This window comes from Eleutherodactylus coqui, chromosome 6, assembly GCF_035609145.1.
Source record: "Eleutherodactylus coqui strain aEleCoq1 chromosome 6, aEleCoq1.hap1, whole genome shotgun sequence".
NCBI classification, from domain to species: domain Eukaryota; kingdom Metazoa; phylum Chordata; class Amphibia; order Anura; family Eleutherodactylidae; genus Eleutherodactylus; species Eleutherodactylus coqui.
The window spans coordinates 82495582-82519499 of record NC_089842.1 but is presented as its reverse complement, the minus strand read 5'-3'; the positions used below and the strand labels follow the sequence as shown (position 1 = coordinate 82519499).

Below are 23918 nucleotides of genomic sequence, written 5' to 3'. Positions count from 1 at the left end.
TAGTGCAGATTTTGTTGCATTTTTAACTGCAGAATGCATTCTGCGAAACATCTTGCAAAATTTATTACGTTATTTTTCGCAAGCTCTAGGTTTGGAATTACATCTCCTATATGTTAGAAATCCATAACAACATTTCCCCAAGGCGTTCCTTAATTCCGTAGCAGAAGGCTTTTCGCTGCAAAATGTAATCTTGTGGTTTTGAAGTAAAGACGCGCGTCTGTCAACATGTGCGAGATTCCAGCCCCATAGGGATAACATTGTGACACAGAAATGTCTGTGTAGTCTAATTTTGCCCTTTGTACAAAGTCCTTCACATATGAATTTAGACATTGAGCAATAGTCAAACTTTCTGAGGAACTTCTGCTATTTTATATCTGCCCACAATGCTCACAGAGCAGACAGAGAAAGTTTGGCATTTGTACTAAGAGAAGAAATAGGAAACCTATCAAGGTAACAATGTTTGTGAACCTTAAGAAAACCAGGTAACAAGAATATTGGATGATATATAAGTGTAACTCTCCAAGGATTTTTTGTATTTTCTGTGCATTTTCTGCATTTTTGGAGCATTTTCTGTTGTGAGCATGTTCTACTGTGCGTTAAAGAGGATCTGTCATGGAGACAGACGCATTACAGAAAAAACAGCTGCTTCCATTACAATGTAATTGCCATCGACAACAGGCATTGAAGTCCTGGCAATCAACTGATACTTCTTGGGAATGTATCGTTTGGCCAGATATTAAATAACATCAGACAACCTTTACTGTAGTTACATTTTCCTTGCAGCCGTATTACATGGTGATCATTCAAGTGACTTTTCGACCGTGTAACAAGGACAGCCCAGGTCCACCAGAGCAGAATCCACTCTTTTTTAGTGGCTCCTCTCTCTGTTCTATAGGAGTTGGTCCTGGATTGGACCTTTTGCTATAATATCCAATTAAAGAAAAAATAACTAATCGATCCAAAATCTGCAGATTAGACCTGACATTTTTGACTGCATATCCAGATGAATTGGGATTTTCTTGGACCAATAGGTACTTTTATACAGTTTCCTCATAAAAGATTGTAAATTCATTACTGGCAAACCTTCATTTTAATGTTATTTCTGTGCTTCCTGCTTGCCTTCACGTGAATCATGGGTGTCAGCTGTACATTTAGTATAATATATCAGGTGAGTCTACAAAGAGTTCTTCTTGGTCAAGTTACTTGCATTCTTTTAAGGACTATGCACTAATGACTAACATTCTTTACTGGATTTAATTTATCGTTATACGTACAACTTGATACTGTAGTGCCTCCTTGTGAAGCCTTAACCTATTGAAGACCAAGCCGAAAAGAATTGTTGCTTTTGCCTCTCAAAATTCTGATGGTCTTAAGTTTTTTTTAACCCCTGAATAAGCAATGAACCAATCAGTGTAGAACCTAAAACATAACTTTTATTTCAAAAATAGATAAAAACAGAGCAATTAGACAAAAAAATACGTAAAGATACTTTCAAGCTTAAAACACTACTGTTCCTACCATATAGCATAAGGTGTCTGCGGTGTGTTTTCTAAAGAAGGGATTGCAAGGTTGGTTATGATGAATAAATGTGGACGAGGAAAGATATGAGTCCAAAACCCAACTCATAGGCACCACACTTGATAGTAACTGTCCAAGCGGAAGGGTGTATCCATAAAAATTATTGCACAGCCCAATAAATTGTGCCTGCTAGCGGGCTGTTAATTATCATGGCCGTTTAGTATCCTTGATATTATTATATCTTGCTGCTCTGCATGGCTCCTCATGACTAATGTTAACATCTGATTAGAGAAATGAGTAAAACCAGATCCTAACAGACATTTAGGGATAACTTCAGCATACCAAGTCAATTTTATTATGGCTAGTGGGAAAACAGGCTCCGTTCCAATTTATAGGGTGATGTATAGGACCAGCGATATAGTGATACCCTATTGGGCTAGAATTGCCTCGATGGTTGCTTTAGATCCTGCTTTCTGCCAGTGTTTATTATCATTTTTTATTGGAGGTCCTCATTTTTGCAGCAAAGGACTTCTTTTTGCACATTTGTCAATTCATTGGGCTGTGCAATAAATTTTAGGGATACGTTGTTCCACTTGGACAGTTACTGTCAGGTGTGGTGCCTATGAGGTGGGCTATCTGTATATATAAAGGTGAAAGCCCTCACTCACTGACTCGCCACTAATTCTCTAACTTCCCGGTGTCGTACAAACATGGAATTTGGCAGAAGCATTCTTTAGGTCCTAAATAGGAAAAGTAAAGGGGATCCCAAATAGTGAATGCTAAGTGCAAAAGTATTGGCACCCCTATGTAATGTACCTAATCTAATTCTCTAACTTCCCAGTGTCGTACATTGTCGTACATCAAAATTTGGCACAACCATTCTTTAGGTCCCAAATAGAAAAAGTAAAGGGGTCACAATTCGATTATTCAATGCTAATTGCTAAAGTATGTGCAACCATATGTAATGTAACTTCCCGGTGTCGTACAAGCATGAAATTTGGGATGATCATTCTTTAGGTCCTAAATAGAAAAGGTAACCGGGTCACAACTCAATTATTCAATGCTAATTGCAAAAGTAAGTGCACTGCTATGTAATGTAACTTCTCAGTGTCATACAAGTGTGAAATTTGCATGGGCATTCTTTAGGTCCTAAATAGGAGAAGAAAAGGGGTCACAACTCAATTATTCAATGCTAATTGCAAAAGTAAGTGCACCCCTATGTAATGTAACTTCCCGGTGTCGTAGAAGCGTGAAATTTGGCACAAACATTTTTTAGGTCTCTAATAGGAAATGTAAAGGAGTCACAACTCGATTAATCAATGCTAATTGCAAAAGTAAATGCAACCCTATATAATGTAACTTCTTGATGTTGTACAAGTGAGAGATTTGGCACAACAATCTAAGTAACCATCACTATGTGCATATACTGAAAAGCTGTAAAGTACATAAGGAATAGGCCATGAACTTCAGGGATGGATCATGCCTTCAAGGCAAAGAAAGGTCTGCAACCTCCAGTCTGGGGATAAATTTAAATAAAAAGGAGCGTTACCTTTAGGGTGAAAAAGTGAGGAGAGTCGGAGGGGTGGCACATTCTGCAGAGGGACATCCGTGCATGCAGTCTGAGGAGAATCTAACTCTCCTCTATGTGTATACATATTTTATTCCTCGGTTCCTCTGAAGTAACCATGACTTCATGAACATTTTTCGTGTGAACAACAGGTAAACTTTGTCGAAGCCGGGTATATTAGCTAGTAGATTCATATCTTCCTTTTCCACTTTTATTCATTATAACCATGATGAAGATTCTTGCAATCCCTTTTTGAGAAAACACACTGTTGACTCCTTATTTGATATGGTAGCAATAGTAATGTTTTTTATGCTGAAAGTATCTTTTTGTATCTTTTTAGCTACTTGCTCTGTTTTTATCTATATTTGCTATAAAAGTTTAATTTTAGGTTCTACTCTGTGATTGGTTTTGCCCTTTAATTTGGAACTTTTTCTGCCTTCTGTGAGTTACGCCTGAATGACCAATGACGTTAATGTTAATCACAAGGAAGTGCTAGTTAATACACTGTGAAAGCTATATCTTGCAGTGAGCTCCTGGGTATTCTCCAGTCTACCCAAGTCATTGCAGCGGGTACATGGCTGTAATGCATAGTGGGCTACTGACACAACTGTCGGGATTGGAGATAACTGATCCTGGCAATATAATGCTTTAGATATCACCGTCAAAAATGACTGAAGCATCTAAGACATCTGGCACAGGGAGGAGGAACTCTCTGTCTGCCATTTGGCACCGCACAAAGTGATTGTGGGGTGTGAATGTGTTACCATGGTAAATATTTTTTTTCACTTAAAACATGTTTTTATTATTCAAAAGAACTATAATGTGAAATGAAGACATCTTTTTTTGTATTATTTCATGTATACCAATCCATAGAATAAATGTTATTTTTCACTGGGGCAGTGTAGTCTATGCAAAATACAGAAGGGCCTTCACAGTATAGACGGAAAGAGATAAAATACTAAATTCTTTATTTAAATTTCTTAAAATGCAGGCACAAAAAAAGGGAAATCATGCAAGCTTAACTCCTGAGGGCTCAGTCACACGGGCGCATCCGGGCGCTGACTCGCCCGTGTTACTGCAGGATAAGACGGTTGCACTGCAGGTGCGGATGACTCTCCGCACCATCGGAAGAAAGAACACATTACCAGCTCCATCGCTGGCCATGTGTTCTTTCTTCCGGCGGTGCGGAGAGTCATCCGTACCTGCAGTGCGGCTGCCTTCTTCGTGCAGTAACACGGGCGCATTGGCACCCGGATGCGCCCGTGTGACTGAGCCATGAGGGTGGAGAAGCAAGCTTCAATTCTAAGACAAACACACAAATTACGAGTGCTCAAACATAAACAACATATAAAGAGTTTTGAGAAGATGATTTAGCACATAGAAAAGAGAATGTGCCACCGTAATAACGTACCTCTCTCTATATATACATATATGCAAGTATATTGGCATATGTACCAATCAGCAGAGAGGAAATTGCTAGGGTATACAGGGTCCTTCTATGGACACTGGGCTGCCTACCTGCAGTATGTGAATGGGGAGCATCACGCAGAATCTCTGTGATGTGATTAAAGGAGGATCCATCTTTTACTTACCTCTTTCACAGCAGCATGCAAGGGGTTAACTGATGGAGATCAGAGTAATTATCTCATTCATTAGTGCACGACTACAATCGCGCATCATAGTTGCGGTCCTGCGGCACAGCGGCAATGTTCACATGACGAAAGCTGCGTACGGATGCATGCACACAGGGGGGATTTGCTGAAACTTTTCTGCAGCAAAATCCACTAGTGTTCTATATGGATTTTGTGGGGGTTTCACAATATGAAACGTAGAGAATAGAACCTATTGATATCAATGGGTTCTCTCACTTTATGTGTTTTTGCACACAATAGACATGTCAGAAGAGGGGCAGCTAATCTATAAATCCAGTGATCTCTGATTGTAGTCGATGCCTTCCTGTTTTTTTCCCATCCAGCCTAGACCAACATTCTGACTTCTGATGACTGCACTAAAACATTTTTGGCTCCTTCAGCATCTATAGTAACATAAATAAATGTAGCCCCCAGACCTCTATATTCAGACCTCAGACCACACACTAGAGTAGATCCAGATCCAGGATTAATACAGACTCTATACCAAATCCTCTAAGCAATTACTGTTAGCAAAATTAGCTAACCAGACGTTACCCTGCTGCTGAGATGCCCAGCTATCACAGTTATCTGTAGAGAGAAGTGTTCAATTCCTCTGCTGCATCACCACAGGGTAAATTAAGCATTGCATGGTGCACATTGAAATGCATTGTAAGGGTGTGTTCAGATGTGGCAAATTTTGGCACCAAAATCCACATCAAAATTTCCATCAAATTGATATGGATTTTCCACTATGGAAAATCTGCACCAAATTTGCTACGTGCAAACACACCCTAATGCATGGCTGTGCTGGCTCCTCCAAAGAGAAAGACAGCCTTGTGTCTTTGCAGCTGATCTCTGCTACTCAAGCGAATTTAGGGACTTCCCTCTATTAGGCCAAATTCACATGAGCGTATGGATTTTTGTGGAATTAACCATGCTTTCTTGCACACACATTAGCATATTTTACTGCACGTGGCAAAAAACTACGCAGCGATTGAAATGGCTAATTAGTTTGAGTTCTAAATGTGTTCTCTATCCTGCACAATTACATAGTGTCTCACGGATCTCCTAGCATATTGTGGGTGCATCTGCGCTTACCTACTGACTTCTATGGGGACATTTGGTGCACAGATATGCAACAAAGTAGAGCGTGCTGTGTATTTTTTGTGTGTGATCAAAATGAGCAGGAAAAATTAATGCATGTGAACAAACTTATTGAAATCAATGGGTTCTGTTCACTGTGTATTGCATGTGCAAATTTAGAATGCGCAAATACGCATGCAAATGTGCCCATGTCAAACCAGTCTTAAGCCACATGCACACAGCAGAGCCGGATTCCGCATGCAGAGTCCCACAGTGCAATCCAGCTCTGGGAGCATCCATGTATATCTGCTTTTGCTTTCTTCAATCTGTACATTGGATGGTCCACATGGCTCGCTTTGGAAATGCGCAGTACAAACTTTTTTTTTAATTACTGCTTTTCCCGTGGAATCCGCGACATTCCGGACTGGTCGGACGGCTTCCATTGACTTTAATGGAAGTTGTCCGAGCATGAACCGCAGGAAAATGGAGCATGCTGCGAATTTGTTTTTTTTCATCCCCAAGCAGAAACCGCAGTTGGTTTCCGCTCATGTGCATGAAGAATCATTTTTCCATAGTACGCTATGAAGGGTTATTGCTGCAGAAACCGGAGGCGGATGCCTGCTCTAGATAAATTCGCCTGTATACTTGAGGCCTTAGATGGGTTTTGCTGAAGGCTCAAACAAGCGACCGTGATTCTGAAAATCACGCTCGCAAAACAGGATGAATTCAAAGGCTTTGTTTTCACGCTGTGCTTCTGGAGTGCAGGAACTGCGCACAAGAAAAGATAGAACTTGCCCTATCTTTCCCGCACATATGTTTTATATGTGCGGGAAAATATGGATCCTGCCCTATCTTTCGGCTTTTTCATTTTAACTCACTTGCCATAGCGCAGTGTTTGAACAGTAAATTTAAAAAAACCAAAAAAACACTGATGAATGCATATTTGCGAGTGCGCCGGCCTGTTTTAGCTCTAACATTTAAAGTTATTCCCCCACGAGTTACAAGAATGAGGCAGCTATCGAGTATGCACGCTGGCGTTCCAATCATCTGAGAAGAACTGCAAGAGATGAATGGAGTGGAAGCATACATGCTCAGCAATCATTCCATTCACAAGGTGTCCCCATTCTAGTGATCAATAGAGGTCTAAACACTTGAACCCCCACTTGTGATGTAGTGGTCTGACGTATACTTATCTGGCCCTTCCATAACTGCCCATAGCTGTGTCCCCAATTGCCTTGTCAGTGATTTATGTGTATTGCACAGCTGCAGCGTATAAGAGGTTAATGTCTAGGTATGTCTGGAAAATGTAACAGTTTATGTGTTTCCAATGTTATCACGTGAGCATGAAAGATATGTGTTTTGCAAGGTGTGCAAGTCAGGCAGTCTAGGCAGTTCAGTCTCCAGCCAGACAGTCTACACAGTGATGGAGCGAGTCTGCAAGCCCCTTGTGGATTACAATCTGTCTGAGAGGAGTGTGAGAGAAGTTGTCCGGGACAGAGATCCTACAGATAACCAGGACTGTATGCACCCAGATTCCCCAAGCAGCCTCCCAACCTCATCACAAATAGAAGTTGTCTCTAAGCCAATCCTCCACTGCAAGAACTGTTATGTATTATGCCTGCTGGATGTTCCAGTAAAGAAAGACTTTACCGACCATTGTCGGAGTTCACCACAGTGGATGGAACAGTGGCGTCACCCGTGACAATTGCTGAAGTTTCACTACAGAGTTTTATACAGGAAACCGCACCACCAGTGTTACCCGGAGAGGCCTACCAGGGTCTTGGTACAGGGTTACACACATCCTTCAGGGGAGGAGATGGTAATGCCACCATGACATCCCTAACAGCTACCCCGCCATCTCCTCAGTTGTGGGCCCTGCGCCTCGGTCACTGCAGTGACATTACATACTGCTTAGCTGAAGTAAAGATAGCTGTGCCACTCATGCTTCATATTTGTGTCATCTCCCTGCTTGTCTTTTATTATTCTGTATTGTAGCTATTCTATTCTGAGTTGCAGTAATATCTCTATTCTATTGCAGTAATATCTCTATTCTGTTGCAGTTATATCTCTATTCTGTTGCAGTTATATCTCTATTCTGTTGCAGTAATATCTCTATTCTGTTGCAGTTATATCTCTATTCTGTTGCAGTAATATCTCTATTCTGAGTTGCAGTAAGGCCTAATTCCCACGGCGGATTTCCACCACGTATCACGCGGCAGAAATCTGCGGCGTTGCCCCACAGCTATTAGGTTCTATTGAACATCATAGCGCAATGCTCACGGCGCGGAATTCCACCGTGGAATTCCGCCCCGTGAAATCACCCGTAATCACCTGCGGCATGTTCTATTTGCTGCGGGTGTACACGCGGACGGCTTCCATTGCAGTCAGTGGAAGCCGTCCGTCGCGCTATCTTCCGCTGTAGCACACCAACGCCCGCGTCATATGACGCTGCCGGCGCGTTATGTGATGCTGTGGGCGTGTCATATGACATTGCTGGCGCGTCACATGACACTACCGGCGTGTCATGCTCTGTACTGTGCATGCACACCGGTACGGTATGCGGGACATCGGGCAGCGGATCCAGAGGTGAGTATGGGGTCTTTGGGGGGGTGCCGTGATGGACTCCGCTGCGGAATTCCGCTTGCAAAGCCCGTCGCGGCCGTGGACACTAGGCCTAATATCCGTATTCTGTTGCAGTAATATCCGTATTCTGTTGTAGTAATATCTCTGTTCTGTTGCAGTAACGTTGTGCTGGATGGAGAGTCAGTGATAAATGCCGACTAAAGAAGGCTAGATGTCAGAATGATTCCATTTACCCTTGAGAATTGTTTGTTTTTTACCTTCTTGATGCTGCAGATATGGGGTAAGTGTTGCATAAGTTAAGATATAACAGCTCCACTTACGAATCCACCTTATGACAACCCAATCAGACTATAATTCTGTACATTATGACATGCAGCTAGGTTTTTTTCAATTGAAATCCCTTCTTCAGGAAGCTTGGAGGCGTCCATGTCTCCAGTGACCACAACATACAGTACATGTCATAGACACTATATATTTGGTCATGGGTAGGTATTCTGTGCAGCACAGTAGACTGGCCCACAGCAGATGACATCTAGAAGTACATGAAACTGTCATATATCTTATTAGGGGTAAGTATCATCTGTCTGACATTGTAGCAACCTATAGTTCCGCTCTCCCTGCCTGCAGCCTGTCAGTAAGGCAGCTTCCCACCAGCGCCATTCACTTTGTGCATGCAACGCTTTTTCTTCCGTCTAAAATTTTTGCAGCTTGGCGTAAAGCGAACGGACGCTATTATAGTTACTGGGTCCATCCAGTGCTGTTCAGTTCTATGCAGAGACAGAATTTTTCGGCTGCGGGGATTACCCCCGAATGGAGAAGGAAAGTGGAGCCTCAAGCAACAGAAGTGAAACCACGCTTAACCAGACATCTCCATCATGGGGATACATACATGGACCAACTGTCCAATACAGTGTACGCACGCTTTTAATTTTCTCTCCTCCTGTGCGCACGCTGTAACTGGGCAACTGGCGTTCCAATCACAGGCTACCATGGTCCTGTCACCTCACAGCTTGACCATAATCTTTTTTTGTAGAACAGCAACCTCTTGTGGACGAATAATAAAACACACAGTAGAGGACTATATACAGTAACAAGAACAATGTGCACATATTGGAGGCTGTCTCACCCTCTCACAGTGTAGCTAATAGAAAGTGTCAAATCAAGCAATTGAGAGAAGTGCATGCCTGCTTCTATACCCATGCCAACATTCACTGCTTCTTTCTACCCAGTGTCCCTAAGAGAACACTAAGGTCCCTGGTAGCTTGGCCTTGGGCATCACCAACTGCACTATATATAAAGCTGTGCACCCTCCCCAAGGGTTCACTTTATTATAAGCACAGCCGCAATTGTCCCAAGGTTCTGGCACCTGAGGGGCTCAATGATGCTTCTGCCACATCATTGGACAACAGTAGTCTAAATTTTATACGTTTGTGGGTCCCTGCTAGATGTTGCACTGCGGACCCAGTTCCACCCAGTTCCCTTGTATTGTAGGTGATTGATCATATTCTACTTTTTCTTTTCACAGATATTGGTTGTCACACTGATGAATATGAGATATCAGTACCTCGAGAAGTCACGGCTCAAGCTGGACTCTGTGTTCACATTCCATGCTCATTTACTGTACCGAGTGATGTAATGATAAGGGAATCAGCCTATGGCTTTTGGTACAGACAAAGATGGTCTGGAAGTGTAGAGGTAGCCTTTAATAAAGGTTACTTAAGAGGACGATTTTTTTTCACTGGAGATGTCTCGTCAAGAGACTGCTCCTTGTTTATCAATGACATCCAGGAAAGTGATGACAGCTATTATTATTTCAGATTTAAGGATACTGTACAGTACAATTATGTGACAAGCAGACCCTACTTAAAAGTGACAGGTAAATAGAAGAATGAGATACCTACTCATAAATGTATGACTGATATGTTAAATAGTAATATATATAGTTAGCAGTGCTGAAATGGTCACTGAACTGTCTCTTACGATGCAGTTGGCTGCACCAACTGAATATTATATATGAAGAATCTGAAAAGAGTTGGGTGATTTGTCAGTTTCTTCCGGACGGCCGGCGCACATGCACAGTACAGAGGATGCCGTGCCATCGCTATGGCGATGATGCGGCACCCACGACCATTCTGCAATGATATTGCAGAATGGTCGCGGGATGGACGGCTTCCATTGACTTCAATGTCCGGTGGTGTGTAGCCTGCACAAAATTGCAGCATGTTGCGATTACTCCTCTGGGAGCGGGAAATAGCAATCGATTTCCGCTCGTGGGCAGGAAATCATGTTTTGCCATCACATGCTATGGCTGGATTTGCTGCAGAATCTGGAGGTGGAATCCCACTCTAGATTTCGCAATGCAAATTTGCCCGTGTGCAGAAGGCCTTAATTGGAGACAACTGCCCTCTCCCTGTATGGAAATTAGAGCCGTCTCCACGGAGTGTGGCATAAAATCAAGTGGGCAGGTTGTCGGGGGATCATTTTCAGTGTGAATCCACATTGGCCGGCTGCACATGAACAGGTGGAATTCCGCATGCGGGAGTCCACAGCGGTTTCCATCCCTGTGCCCGACCGGCGTCCACGCATACCTGTATTTATCTCTTTTGCTTATGGTCTGGACGGCTCACAGTACAGATTTTTTTTTCAAATGTTTTTTTTCCTGTGCGGTCGCTAAGCGATGACTCGGAGTCCGCGACCTTTACGCAATGTCAATTGTGGAAGGGACGCAGGTCGCACGGCTTGACTTTGATGGAAGCCATCGCGTGGGGTCTGCACAAAAATAGAACATGCTGCGATTTTACTTTCACAAGCGGAAATCGCAATCACTATTCGCGGACATACGAATGTTCTATTTTTATTATTGGATGCAAAATGCTGCGGATCTTCTGCCAGATGACGGTTGCAGATTACACAATCCAAATTTGGTCGTGTGCAGCCGGCCTTAGTTTGAAGTCCTTCAGATTACTGGATTTTCCCATTCTAAGTGTGGTTATCAGCGCTAGATTAGACTAGTTAGGGCCAATATTTAAAAGAAACTACCAGCCTTGTGGAGTTTTCTCATGCAATGTTGTGAAAAGTATAGCAAAAATGGTGTGATTGAGGAAAAACAGCCAGTAAGGCCCCCCTCACACAGACGGTTTTTACCGCAGGTAGCGGGGCACTTTCAGCACTGTGGTGTAATGCTCCCATTGTTTTCAATGGCACCACTCAGACAATGAGGAGGAGTGCTAGAAGCCGGTAAAAAGCGGCAAATCGATATAAATCGCGGAGCTTACTGCACCGCCTGTGTGAGGGAGGCCTAAAAGGAATCCTGTGGATGCAAACAATTGGGATCAGACGAGGACACCAAGGATCATTCTGACAAACAGGTACGGACAGTCATGTAAATTGCAGTCATATACAATTCACTTACAACAGCAGTTTGAGTGCCACTGCTGTCTAAGACCGTGCTCACATGACCGTGTGTTCCGGCAAGCTGCATGCCAATCTCTCGCACGCGGGCTCGCAGCAAGTACGTAATGAGATGTGCAATGGCTGCATGCTGCCAATCCCCATGCACTATCTATATGCATGCGGAAAATACAAATCAGTGGGCCATTGGCATTGTGTGTTGAGTGCGAGAAAATTGCACGTATGACATGCAATGAAAATACACCCGTGTGAGAGCGGGCTAAGAGAAATAGAAAAACAAGACTACAGTGGGGAAAAGTGTAAACATTGTATCACTGAGGAATGGAAAAACATTGTCTGGGCAGATGAATCCAAATTTCTGTTGCTCCATGCTGATGGGAGAATTTGGAGCAAGCAGCATGAATCGATCAGTTCTTCCTGTAAGGTCACAACAGTCCAGGCTGAAGAAGGGTAAGCAATGGTGTAGGAATGTTTTTTTGGCACACCCCAAGTCCTCTGAGACCTGTGAACTGATGCCACAACAAATTCCTGCGGCTCTGAAGGTCAAAGAAGCTCCAACACCTTGCTGTATGGGTGTTTCTGATAAAATGGTGGTTCAATATACAGGAGGAGGGCAAAAATATCGAAACGCCATATGAAATGCATGGATTTTAATCATGAGCATTGAGCTGCCCTTTTGACCCCTACTTGGCTAAGAATTTTCCTGACAAATTTGTGTTTACTTCACCTCTTTCCCTGCTCTGGGTGGTTTTGGGAGCCAACTGGTAACAGCAGCTGAGTGGCTCAAACCACTGACTCAAAAACCTTGTTGCTCGGGCATATTCCCACTTCTCACTGGTAGAATCGATATCGCACTACCTCCGCTTAAAAATTGGTCTCTGTGTGTCTTATTGAAATATGATTTATAATCCCATGTAACTTGCATGCATTTCATACGGTGTTTCCATATTTCTGCACCCTGTAGGTAGTTCTGGTGGTAGAGTAGGCAGCAGTTTTAGTTGGCACAGCAGAAGTTGTGGCAGCACCAGTTGTAGCACTCATTCTAACATACCAAGCAGGGAAAGGCCACTAAGCTCTTGCCTATTTAGATACAACCCTATGGTGTAGAGTGATACATTCAGCCGTATGGTAATATTAGTAGTAGTCAGTCATAGTAGCAGTAGGGTACTGTAGCTGTAGTTGCAGAAGAGTAGCTGTAGTAGTATTAGCAGCGGTAGTAGAAGAGTAGCAGCGGTTAGAGCAGTTGTTGTCAAGACGTTTCACAAGTGGTGATAGTTGTGGCTATGGTAGTACTGGTGGCAGTATTAGCAGCAGAGCAGGAGAGCAGGAGCTGCAGTACTAGTAATGGTAGAGGCAGCGGAATAGTCGTACTAGTAAAATCAGTGGTAGCAGACATATTTACATACCAGGTAGGTAAAATACTACTCGCCTTTTGCAACATTAGCTGCAGTCCTACTGTGGGTGGTGATACATCTTTGTTTCTGGCATATAACCCCATGCAATACAACCAAATCCAGTGTGTAAATGTACTTTTTTACACCACTTTCTAGGATTAACAGACAAACCTGAGATCTCTGTTGGGAAGCTGGTTGCTGGAGAAAAGGCAACAATAACCTGTAAAAGCCCTGGTATATGCGCTGGAACTCCTCCTGACATCACATGGAATGGAAAATATGGTGAAAAATTACCTTTTAGTAATTCTTACCCAAATTCCACCAGTATATACTTCTCCAACTTTACATTCACACCTACGAAAGAAGACAATGGATCACCACTCACCTGTATAGTGGCCTTCCTCCAAAACACGGCTATAACTGCACAGATAATCAACCTAAATGTTGAGTGTAAGTCTGCTTACTATGTCGTACTCCCATGTGATCAGTGTTACCGTAGATTTAGGGTGCCTACCCACTACAGTTCTCTTTCACTGCAAAATTCACTGCATTTTTTTTCTCCAAGTGTCTATGGGACTTGTTAATGTTAAAATCGCAACGCGGCAAAATCACGATTTTGCGATAAATTGCGATTTTGCCGCGTTGCGATTTTAACATTAACAAGTCCCATAGACACCTAGAGAAAAAAAACACTGCAAATTTTGTAGTGAAAACGTAAGAGTGGCTGTCCACGGGCATGATTTCGCTGGCGATAAATCGCCAGCGAATCACACCGGCCGATGCTTTCCATAGCATTGCTATGGAAAGCGCCAGCACCTGTCCACGAACAGAGAATCCTTGCGATTCTCCGCTCGCGGCGGGTAATTCGCAGGATGCTTCGAACTCCCCCGATTGTCCGCGGCCAACCTATGTATCAAATAGGGCTGACTCGCAGAGAATCGGCAGCAGCTCCCGCTCCTGGGCGGCGGCTCCCGCGGCGGAGATCTGCCACTGGACTTTGCATCACCCGTGGACAGGGGGCCTAACAGTAGTGGGTAGGCACCCATACTTGGAATAATCTAATAAAGAGCATTAACCCTTTTTAAAATTAAGCTTTGAGTAAAAAAAATTCCTTGTGCCTGAAATCTCAGTAAGCCTTAAGGGCTTAGTCACACAGGCTCATCGGCACCCATACACGGGCGGCGATGCGCCCGTGTGCTGAGCCCTTACTACAGGAAGAAGATGGCCGTACTTCAAGACGGACGACTCCCCGCAGCGCTGAAGAAAGAACACATGACCGGCAATGAAGTCGATCACATGTTCTTTCTTCCGGCGCTGCAGAGAGACGTCCGTCCTGAAGTGCATTCGTCTTCTACTTGCAGTAACACGGTGCGCCCGTGTGACTAAGCCCGTGACTAAGTCGATGCACCCGTGTGACTAAGCCCTACCTGAAGCCTGCGCCAGGCATAACTGCCAGAGTAGAATTGTCATCATCCTATTTGTATAGCAAATAGTTCACTTTGTTGGTTATCGTTATTTGCTTATTTTTTCCTGGAAAAGCACCTGTCGAACTGTGTCCATCAGCTTTCCATGCTTGCAGATTTCCATGGTGTGGCTTAGACTTTTTTCATTTCTATCGCTAACTTAACCCCTTAAGGACCAGGCTGTTTTGTACCTTAAGGACCAGACACATTTTAGGGATTTTACTAAAGATGAGCGAGCACGCTTGTTAAAGGCTGCTTCTCGATCGAGTAGCAGTCTTATCGAGTAACTGTATACTCGCCCGAGCAGCATGCAGGGGGGCAGCGGGGGGGAGCGGGATGCAGAATGAGAGAGATCTCTCTCTCTCTCTACCCCCCCCCCCCGCTCGCCCACGCATTGCTGCTCAGGCGAGTATACAGTTACTCGATAAGACTGCTACTCGATCGAGAAGCAGCCTTTACCGAGCGCACTCACTCATCTCTAGATTTTACCCATGGATTGGTTTTTACTGCCATATGTTTTCCTTTAACTACCAAAATTATTTTTGCTGCATTTTTCTTTCGTAACATAGTTTTAAAATATTTTTACACTGACTTTTTTTTTCCGTTTTTTAGTTTTATTGGGGTAAAAAGCTAAAAAAAGATTTTTAAAAAATATTTATAGTTGTTTTTTATAGATTAGTAAATTTATGCTCAAATAAATTATGAGCATGGGTTCTTCATTTTGTTTTGGATGTTTTGATATATATTATGTATGGTTTTGAATTACAGGGCTATTACAGCGACTGTTTCGTTGGCATTGACTTTGCGTCATTTTATTTTTTATGTATATATTTTTAGTTGACTTTGTAATTTTTTTAAAACTTTTTTTTGTAATTTTTTTTTAGCATCTATGACCCCCATGACGTCATATAAGACCTCTGGGGGTCATTCACATGGCCTTTTTTTCTTTTTTTTATTACACACTTTTCCTGTGTAAATGGGAAATCCATAGAAACAGCATCCATAGAAGCCCCAGTTACAGGGGAAAACATAGCTGATCAGGGTCTGCTAGGACTTTGCAGCTCTGCTATAACGGGGGACACTCGGAGGTCACACGATTGCCGGCTCACATAGTGGAAGAAACATTTCCACTTTCACTTCTCAGTACATAGCGCTCATTGAGTGCTATGTATCCAGGAAAGGAGAAGTCGGAAGCCATTAAAAAATGCTTCTCCCTTCTCCTCCGGGTTCTCTGCTGTGACTAACAGCTCAAGACCCAACCTGCTCCTGCTTGATAGCAGGAGCAGAGGCTTTAATCTTGTGCCATATTTTTGCTATTGGTGGGAATTAAAGCTCAGGACCAAGCACCGTATATTTACCGTGCTTGGTCCCTAAGGGGTTAAAGAAATTTCATAAGTGTCTCTATTGTATTGTGTCTGTGATAGAGCAAGTACAACCCATGTTAGACTTCATACTTATAACTGCTTCTACCAATTAGCAAATGCTATATATTGTAGAAGAAGTAAATTAGTTCTGTAACTGCTATATTGTTTATGTACCATAACAACCCCGAGTACAGATAATAAAGGAAACTTACCTTCAGTCCCATGAAAAGTCAAAGATTTCATGGTGAGCTCCACATAGTTTGTGCCCACCGCACTGCTATATCTGTATCCCACCACAAATAACATGAGACTTCTCTAACAGGTGGTCTACCCGGAATGAAGGGCCTTACTACTGCCTGTATCCACGAAAGGTTTTTAATAAAGAACCGGTCAAGAACTAATGTCAAACAACAAGGAAACAAAACAAAGTTCTTGTTGTTTGACATTGTTTCTTGATCGGTTCTTTTTTTAAAAACCTTATGTGGACACATGCTAAATGGCAATGTAGACACATGCTGTAGTAATACCTTAATGAAGTAAAGGAGATCTTGTGTTACAACTAATTTACTTTCATCTCTTTCTTGCAGACCCTCCCGATGTTACCATTACCATTAGAGGTAACTTCATTGTACACTAATATCAAGGGTGCAGGAAACTATAATCAGTAGGGTGAGATTCTTTCCATTAGCCAGAATGGAAAGTCAATCTGCAAGAGGAACTTCCACTTTTGCAAACTCATGTGGCCCATGTATAACACAGGTAGCCTTTCATCTGAATGGCCACCATATATCTTTACATTTGCCCTGTATTGGTCGTTGCAGAAGAAATGTCTGGATTGCAGATGGGACTGATTTTGTGGGGTGCTGAGCTGTTAAACTTCTCCTGCAGTACTTTCCACAATAGATGCCAAAAGGACACTCTTAATGCACACGGACAGGGAAATACATGTCACCATTACACTGTAAATGGGAAACCACTGGGAAACACTCACATGGAAAGGGACTTGGTACTTTTAGGTAACTGTAAGCTTAACTGGAGCAACCAGTGTCAGGTGCCTGCTGCCAAGGCAAATAGGATCACGGGCGCAATAAAAGAGGTCTAGGGGCACATGATGAGAACATTATTCTTCCTCTTTACAAGTCACTGGTCAGACCACACATGGACTATTGTATACAGTTTTGGGCACTGGTACTCAAGTAGGACATATCAGAGCTTGAGTGGGTACAAAGGCGGGCAACTAAAGTAATAAACGGAATAAGCAGACTACAATACCCAGAGAGGTTATCAAAATTGGGGTTATTTAATTTAGAAAAAAGATGCTTGAGGGGCGACCTAATAACTATATATAAATATATTAGAGGATAACACAAGGATCTCTCCCATCATCTATTTATACCCAGGACTGTGACTGTAACAAGGGGCATCCTCTGTATCTTGAGGAAAGAAGGTTTCTACACCGACATAGAAGAGGGTTCTTTATTGTAAGAGCAGTGAGACTGTGGAACTGTCTGTAAAAGAGTTCAAGAGGGGCTTGGACGCTTTTCTCCAGCGATACAATATTATATGTTATAATCATTAATTATTTCAGAACGGTGGGTGATCCAGGGATTATTCTGATTGCTAGATTGGAGTCAGGAAGGAATTTGTGGGGGTTTCTTTTTCCTTCCTTTGGATTAACATTGGGGGGGGGGAGGGGGATTTGGCTGAACAGAATGGACATATGTCTTTTTCGGCTTCACATACTATGTTACTATCTGTTGTTCAGCATATGCACTGGGAATGTCTTGAAAAATGTCATTAAAACAGTTTCTAACCTTCCTTGTTTTATCTTACCTCCTAGAACCCTTCCCCAGATCCCTTCCACCCCAGTCAGTGCATAGAAGCTCCCCAGGTACGTTTGTTTTATACATTTTACTTAGTTGTCTTTGTGGTTTTTGCTGTTGATATATACCTGTATGCTCTTACATTATTAGTACGGCACTTAGTTATTAAATTATACACAAAGATTTTTCGCTGAACTCCACAAAACATCTTTTCCAGTATTAATTGTACTCACATGCTGTAACACTATCAATAGAAGCCCAGGCCACATATGAAGGCAGAGATTGATCACTTAGTGTTTTACTGTAACTTATGACATTGTCATCCAGAATGACAACCTTTACAGGTCAAACATGAATGACAAGTGGTTCAGAAAATAGTCATCTGACCATTTAGGGGGTGGGCCAGCCTAGGGTGAAATCAATGCAAAGGATTTAATACTCTTTCAATCACATCCTTCTCTAACTTGTTACTACTGTTTCTCTTTTTTTTAGCCAGTGCCACAAGTGATACTTTTATAGTCAAAGAAGGAGACTCCAAAATGATAGACTGCATGGTGGACAGCAACCCACTAGCCGTAATCACCTGGTTTGTGGGAGGTGAATTGAAAAAAGGACCAACTAATGAAAGCACACTTATCTACAGTCTTAAAAATATTAGTCTTAATGATGCTGGGAAATACTTGTGTACAGGAAGGAATGACCATGGGAACTCTACCAAGACAATTGAAATAATTGTTCACTGTGAGTAAAACCAAAGTACCCAGAGAAAGATTAATTTAAGAGAAGAGGAATAATATATGATGGAGTACTCACACCTTCCAAGGGCTAGGGCAGCTGCATATAGAGCCTTATCTATGTATTTGGTGAATAGTGTTACTATCCTGCCTAATGCTGCGTTTAGACATAATGATTAATGTTTAATTTAAAAAAACTGTTCAAAAGAGCTTTAATGAGAATCGGCAATATGGACAGTCATATAACAAAAAGCACCACCATATCATGCATCTTGGGGTTTTAAGGTATGTTTAAGCTTAGCGGAAATGCTGTAGAATGTCCACAGCCGAAAATTCTGCGTCAAATTCCACAGCAATTCTTCATCGAAAACAGCTGATCGCTGGTTTCAGAAGATACCACACTCCTCCTCACCTCCAAAGTATTTGTGCTCTTGGTGCTCTCTTCACCGGGCACTTGGCGATCTCTAATGACTGCAGTGCTACTGGTCACCTCCGCATCACCTGACCTGCGGCTCTGCGCTCACTATAGGCTGCCAAGTGCCTGGTGAAGGATGTGCCAAAAACGTAAAGACTTCGGAGGTGAAAGGGAGCGCGGTATCTTCTGAAATCAGCTGCTTCTGCAACACTGATTTAGAGTTAAAATTTCCCACTGCAGAAAATCCACAGCATTTCCGCTATGTGTACAAATACCCTTAGGGCTCCTTCACACAAGAGTATGCTTGCCCGTATGCACTGTATATTCGCAGGAATTAATTTTTGCCACAATCAACTCCCAAGCTTAATTGGTGGATTTAAAGCCATTCTCACGGGACACCGCTGCGCGAATGTTAAGAAAAATACGCCAAAGCGATGGCAAACAACAATGTGAATAAAATACACAGAATGGCAATTAATGCCTAATTAGGGCCGGCTGTCTTCTTTTCCAAGCGTTGTACGCAGGGTAGCTTTTACCCCTCCTTTTTTTCCAACTGCCAAAGAGGTCTATGTGAGCCTGCTGCGTAACAGAGCTAAAGGTAGGACAAGACCTATCTTTTCACTTGCCATATAAAAGAGACATACAAAAAGATCGAGCAGGTCCCTTTTTTTTTATTTTGTACAAAAAGCCCCACACATTTGTCAGAAAGAAGCAATTGAAATCCAATGCTTCACGTTATATGTGACTTTTAAATGCGCGGAAATACTTGCACAAATATGGTTGTCTGAATAAGCCCTTAAGTAACCAATTGCATTGTGCAGCATTAAAATAAATAATCCCTCTCAAACAGCCATGTGGAATAAATGGATGTCTTTTTAATAACCCGAGTACAGCTAGTTGCATCATTCAAAATTTACTAAAATGTTTATGTTGATTTTTTTTCAGATCCCCCGAGACCTCCGAATATAATCTGTCGAACGACTGAGGGTATGATAATGACTTTTCTTTTACTGTCTTAATCATTGTGTTATCGTTGTACCTATAGATGAATAGTAAATGTAAACTACTGCACTAGCTACTTCTACCACTAGATGGCGATGTAGATTTTTCTTGGTCAATTTTTATTGAAATGTTTTGAAAATACAAATATACAAATAGTTTGAAAGTGGTTACATTGTTATGGAAGGAAGAAGAATAATGAACTAGTGAGGTAACAGACTGCAGCCTGACCGTTCCAGTATGGTTACTATAGCAAAAACAACGAGGTTGGAATTGACAATTCTAGCTCGATTTCTAATATGTGGAGCACTATGGTATACAAACCTGTAAAGAATTGTATAGACACATGGTTAATATTGACCAAAAAAGATCATTGGGAGAGGAAAAGAAGGAAGGTTAAAACTAGAGAGCGTGGAAGGGGGAGGGCTTGCCATCCCGATGCTTCAAGGTCGAAAGAATAAAGTGAAGTCAGACAAAGTCATAATACTGATAATGATTAAATTAGCAATTGTGAATAGGCATACTGAATTCATGGGAGCCAAATTTTCCCATAATTAGCAGTAGAGTCCAGAGTTCTCCTGGGCACAATTATTGTCTAAGTGAGACTTAACTTTATGAAAGGGAACAGTAACTTTATTCCAAGCTCCTGCAATTGTTTGCTTTGTGGCTAGAAAAACAAAAGTGAGTAGTTTGTATAGCCACCATGGGATCTTTGCATATTATAAAGCGAAGTAGTCCAAAGAGTCGACCCCAGAACCTAGTTAATCACGGACAAGAACAAAATGTATGTAAAACATCTTCAATTGATGAACAGCCAAAAACACGTTGCAGAATAATTTGGCAGTACATGGGCAATACAATTAGGAGCTACATATCTATGCATAAACACCTTATAAGTCGTTTCCATTGTGGTGATATTAATAGAACAGTGAGCAAATGAATTCCATATGGAGCACCACCCTGCCATGTCTATAGTAGTGCCCAAGTCACTATGCCATTTATTCACTTATATATGTGCCATTGAAAGAGGCCCTTGGATGGAGGTTGGGCCCTCTGGCAGATAAGGTGCTGAGAGCCTGGCGAGCACAGAAGACTCCGGATTCAAACCTGCAGGAATTACTAGTGGCAGGATAGGAGTTTGCTCAACCCAATCTTCAGATCGCATTACCACTCGCAGAGCAGATCAGATTCTGGGTCATACTTATCATAATGGACCCATCACCAGAGTGCATCAAGATAATCTGGGTCTTACAGAAAATAGCATGCTGGAGGCCTGACATCTTACTTCCTAACTTTAACAAACAGTAAAACAAGTAACTGAAACAGTCTCTTGATATGCTTCTTACATCCGATAATTCGGAATGTACGTTCTTGCGATGAACAAACAGTCTGTTGCAAATATAACTCAAAGTGGACATCGAATTAACAAAGGACTACTTGGTAGGTCCATCGGCAGTAACAGTTCTTTGTAAGACAAGCAAACAGATTTACAGCAACTAGAGTCCATGTTTAGTCCTTCAGTGCATGCAGAGCTGCACTCTCTCTTATTTCTGGTGGTGGTGGGGCACATAGTGGTGGCAGATATCAGGCTTTTCAAGCAAAATAGTCTTTGTCAATTGATGGGTTCCTTTACAACATACTGCAGAAGCAATCAAAACATCACAAGTTGCTGTCCACTCTGGAAACTAAAAAAAAAAATGTTAAAAAAAAATCAATAAAGTTTTACTAATTAAAAAAAAAAAAGTAATACAAGTTTGAAATCTCTCCCTTTTGCTATATAAATAATAATAAAAGAATCTAAATAAGAAAACAAAAATATATATTTGGTATCGCTGCGTTTGTAAAAGCCTGATCTAATAAAGTAATGCATTATTTATCCCGCAAGATGAACGACGTCAGAAAAAAAATAATAAAGAACGCCAGAAACGCACTTTTTTAGTAACCCTGTCTCCGAGAAAAAAATGCAATAAAAAGCGATCAAAAAGTCATATGTATTTCATAATGATGCCAACAAAAACTACAGGACGTCCCGCAAAAAATTAGCCCTGCACAACTACGTCGACGACAAAATGAAAAAGTTATTGCGCTCAGAAGATGGTGGCAGAAAATAATTTTAAAAAATTAAATTTGTTTGAAAAAAATAAAAGTAGAACAGCAAAAATAAACTATATAAGTTTGGGATCGTAGTAATCGTACTCACCCATAGGCTAAAATTATCATGTCATTTTTGTTGCAGTTTGTGCACCGTGGAGACAAGACGCAACGAAACATGGCAGAATTTTGTTTTATTTTATTTTACTCTGCTTAGAATTTTTAAAAGGTTTTTCAGTACATTAAATAGCACCATTGAAAAATACAACTCCTCATACAGCTACTTCGAGGCGGGGAGGAAAAAAATGAAAAAAAAAAAAAAAAGCTTAGACACTAAGGGGCTAAAAGGTTGAGGTTTCAGACAACTATAAACAAGCACTGAGGGGAGGACAGGGCAAGGTTTAAATAGGAAGTCCAATAATGGGGGGTGGAGCTAATCAGGAGCTGGATTGCTGGAGCAAGGAACTGGGCAAGGTTAAGCAGTGGAGCTGTCCAGCAGGCTGAATAGCTCACTAGGTAGAGACATCATCTGGAGCATAGGAGTTCCCTGATTCAAGTCCTGACAATACATTTCAAAAGGAACCAAAAGCAGTAATACTGAATGACCACTAGAGGTCAACATTTCTCCATTCAACATAGTACAGCAATACACTTTTAATACAACAGAGCTGTTACAGCTAAGCTTTCTGTTACCCCCTTACACCTGTGTCCCTGGATATGTCAATAGTATTCTGCAAAGAAGAAAGGTTAGGACTGTAGAATTTGGTTACAATTTATAGATACACTCTCAAAGTCAGATAGAACCTGAAAGTCTTGTCTAGTGCTGCGTACAGAAATGATCCTGCTCTTAGACTGCTCATACAGCATATTACTTGTGCAAAATTTACACAAGCAATTTACAATTTACGCATTCACTTTTGTTTTATTTAACCACAGATTGCATTATGGACAAGCAGCATATGATATACATCTTGGAGAACTCCACATTGTCTTTACTCTGCACTGCAGAAAGTCTCCCGGAAGCTTCATTGTCCTGGAAAATATCAGGTCCAAGTACTAACCGAAGTGGAGTCAATGGTCATCTCACCCTTCACAATGTATCGCTCAGTGATGATGGACAGTTCACTTGTGTAGCCAGTAACAGTTATGGGAAGTCAGTGGCCTTGGCCAACATCAAAGTGACCTGTAAGTAAAGCAAATGAAAACTTTTTCTTTAAATTCAATGACAACACTGTGGGCTTTCAAGGTTCATTAATAAGCTGGACGTAACTACAGACAAACCTCTAATTTCGATGGTAATCTGTCCGAAAGAAACCGGCCAAACTTGAAACCTATGAAACGCGAGGCAATTATTTCCATAGGAATCAATGTAAATCCAATTAATTTGTTATAGACATTCCAAAAAACACCAAGCACATTTAATAGAGAATTAATATGGTTTTTAATACCAAAAACAATAATAAATGAATATAAAAGACTAATGTAAAGAATAAATGAACATCTAACATGTTATGGAACGTGTTATTGTGTGTTATCTGTGGTGTTACCAAGGACTGCAGGTGACATCTACTACATCATCTGATCTTAGCATTATCACTGTGTTCTCTGTTGTGTTACATAGGACTGCAGGTGGCATCATTATTAGAGATGAGCGAACCTACTCGGCCACGCCCTTTTTTCGCCCGAGCACCGCGATTTTTGAGTACTTCCGTACTCGGGCGAAAAGATTCGGGGGGAGCCGTGGGTGAGTGGGGGGTTGCAACGGGGAGTGGGGGGGAGAGGGAGAGAGAGAGGGCTCCCCCCTGTTCCCCGCTGCTAACCCCTGCTCCGCCACGCCTCCTC

At 41.9% G+C, this 23918-nt stretch overlaps 1 protein-coding gene across 1 annotated transcript in view; it reads left to right on the top strand.

Moving 5' to 3' along the window:
• The first annotated feature begins 396 nt into the window (after positions 1-396).
• The window catches only part of LOC136632280 (sialic acid-binding Ig-like lectin 16), a 38305-nt gene continuing 14783 nt past the window's right edge, over positions 397-23918 (top strand). The window contains exons 1-9 of the mRNA XM_066607056.1: positions 397-482; positions 8541-8662; positions 9908-10258; positions 13344-13637; positions 16602-16631; positions 17855-17905; positions 18330-18578; positions 19932-19973; positions 23013-23261. Coding sequence (XP_066463153.1) covers positions 8602-8662; positions 9908-10258; positions 13344-13637; positions 16602-16631; positions 17855-17905; positions 18330-18578; positions 19932-19973; positions 23013-23261 — 1327 coding nt within the window. The 5' untranslated portion in view covers positions 397-482; positions 8541-8601. The remainder of the gene's footprint in view (positions 483-8540; positions 8663-9907; positions 10259-13343; positions 13638-16601; positions 16632-17854; positions 17906-18329; positions 18579-19931; positions 19974-23012; positions 23262-23918) is intronic.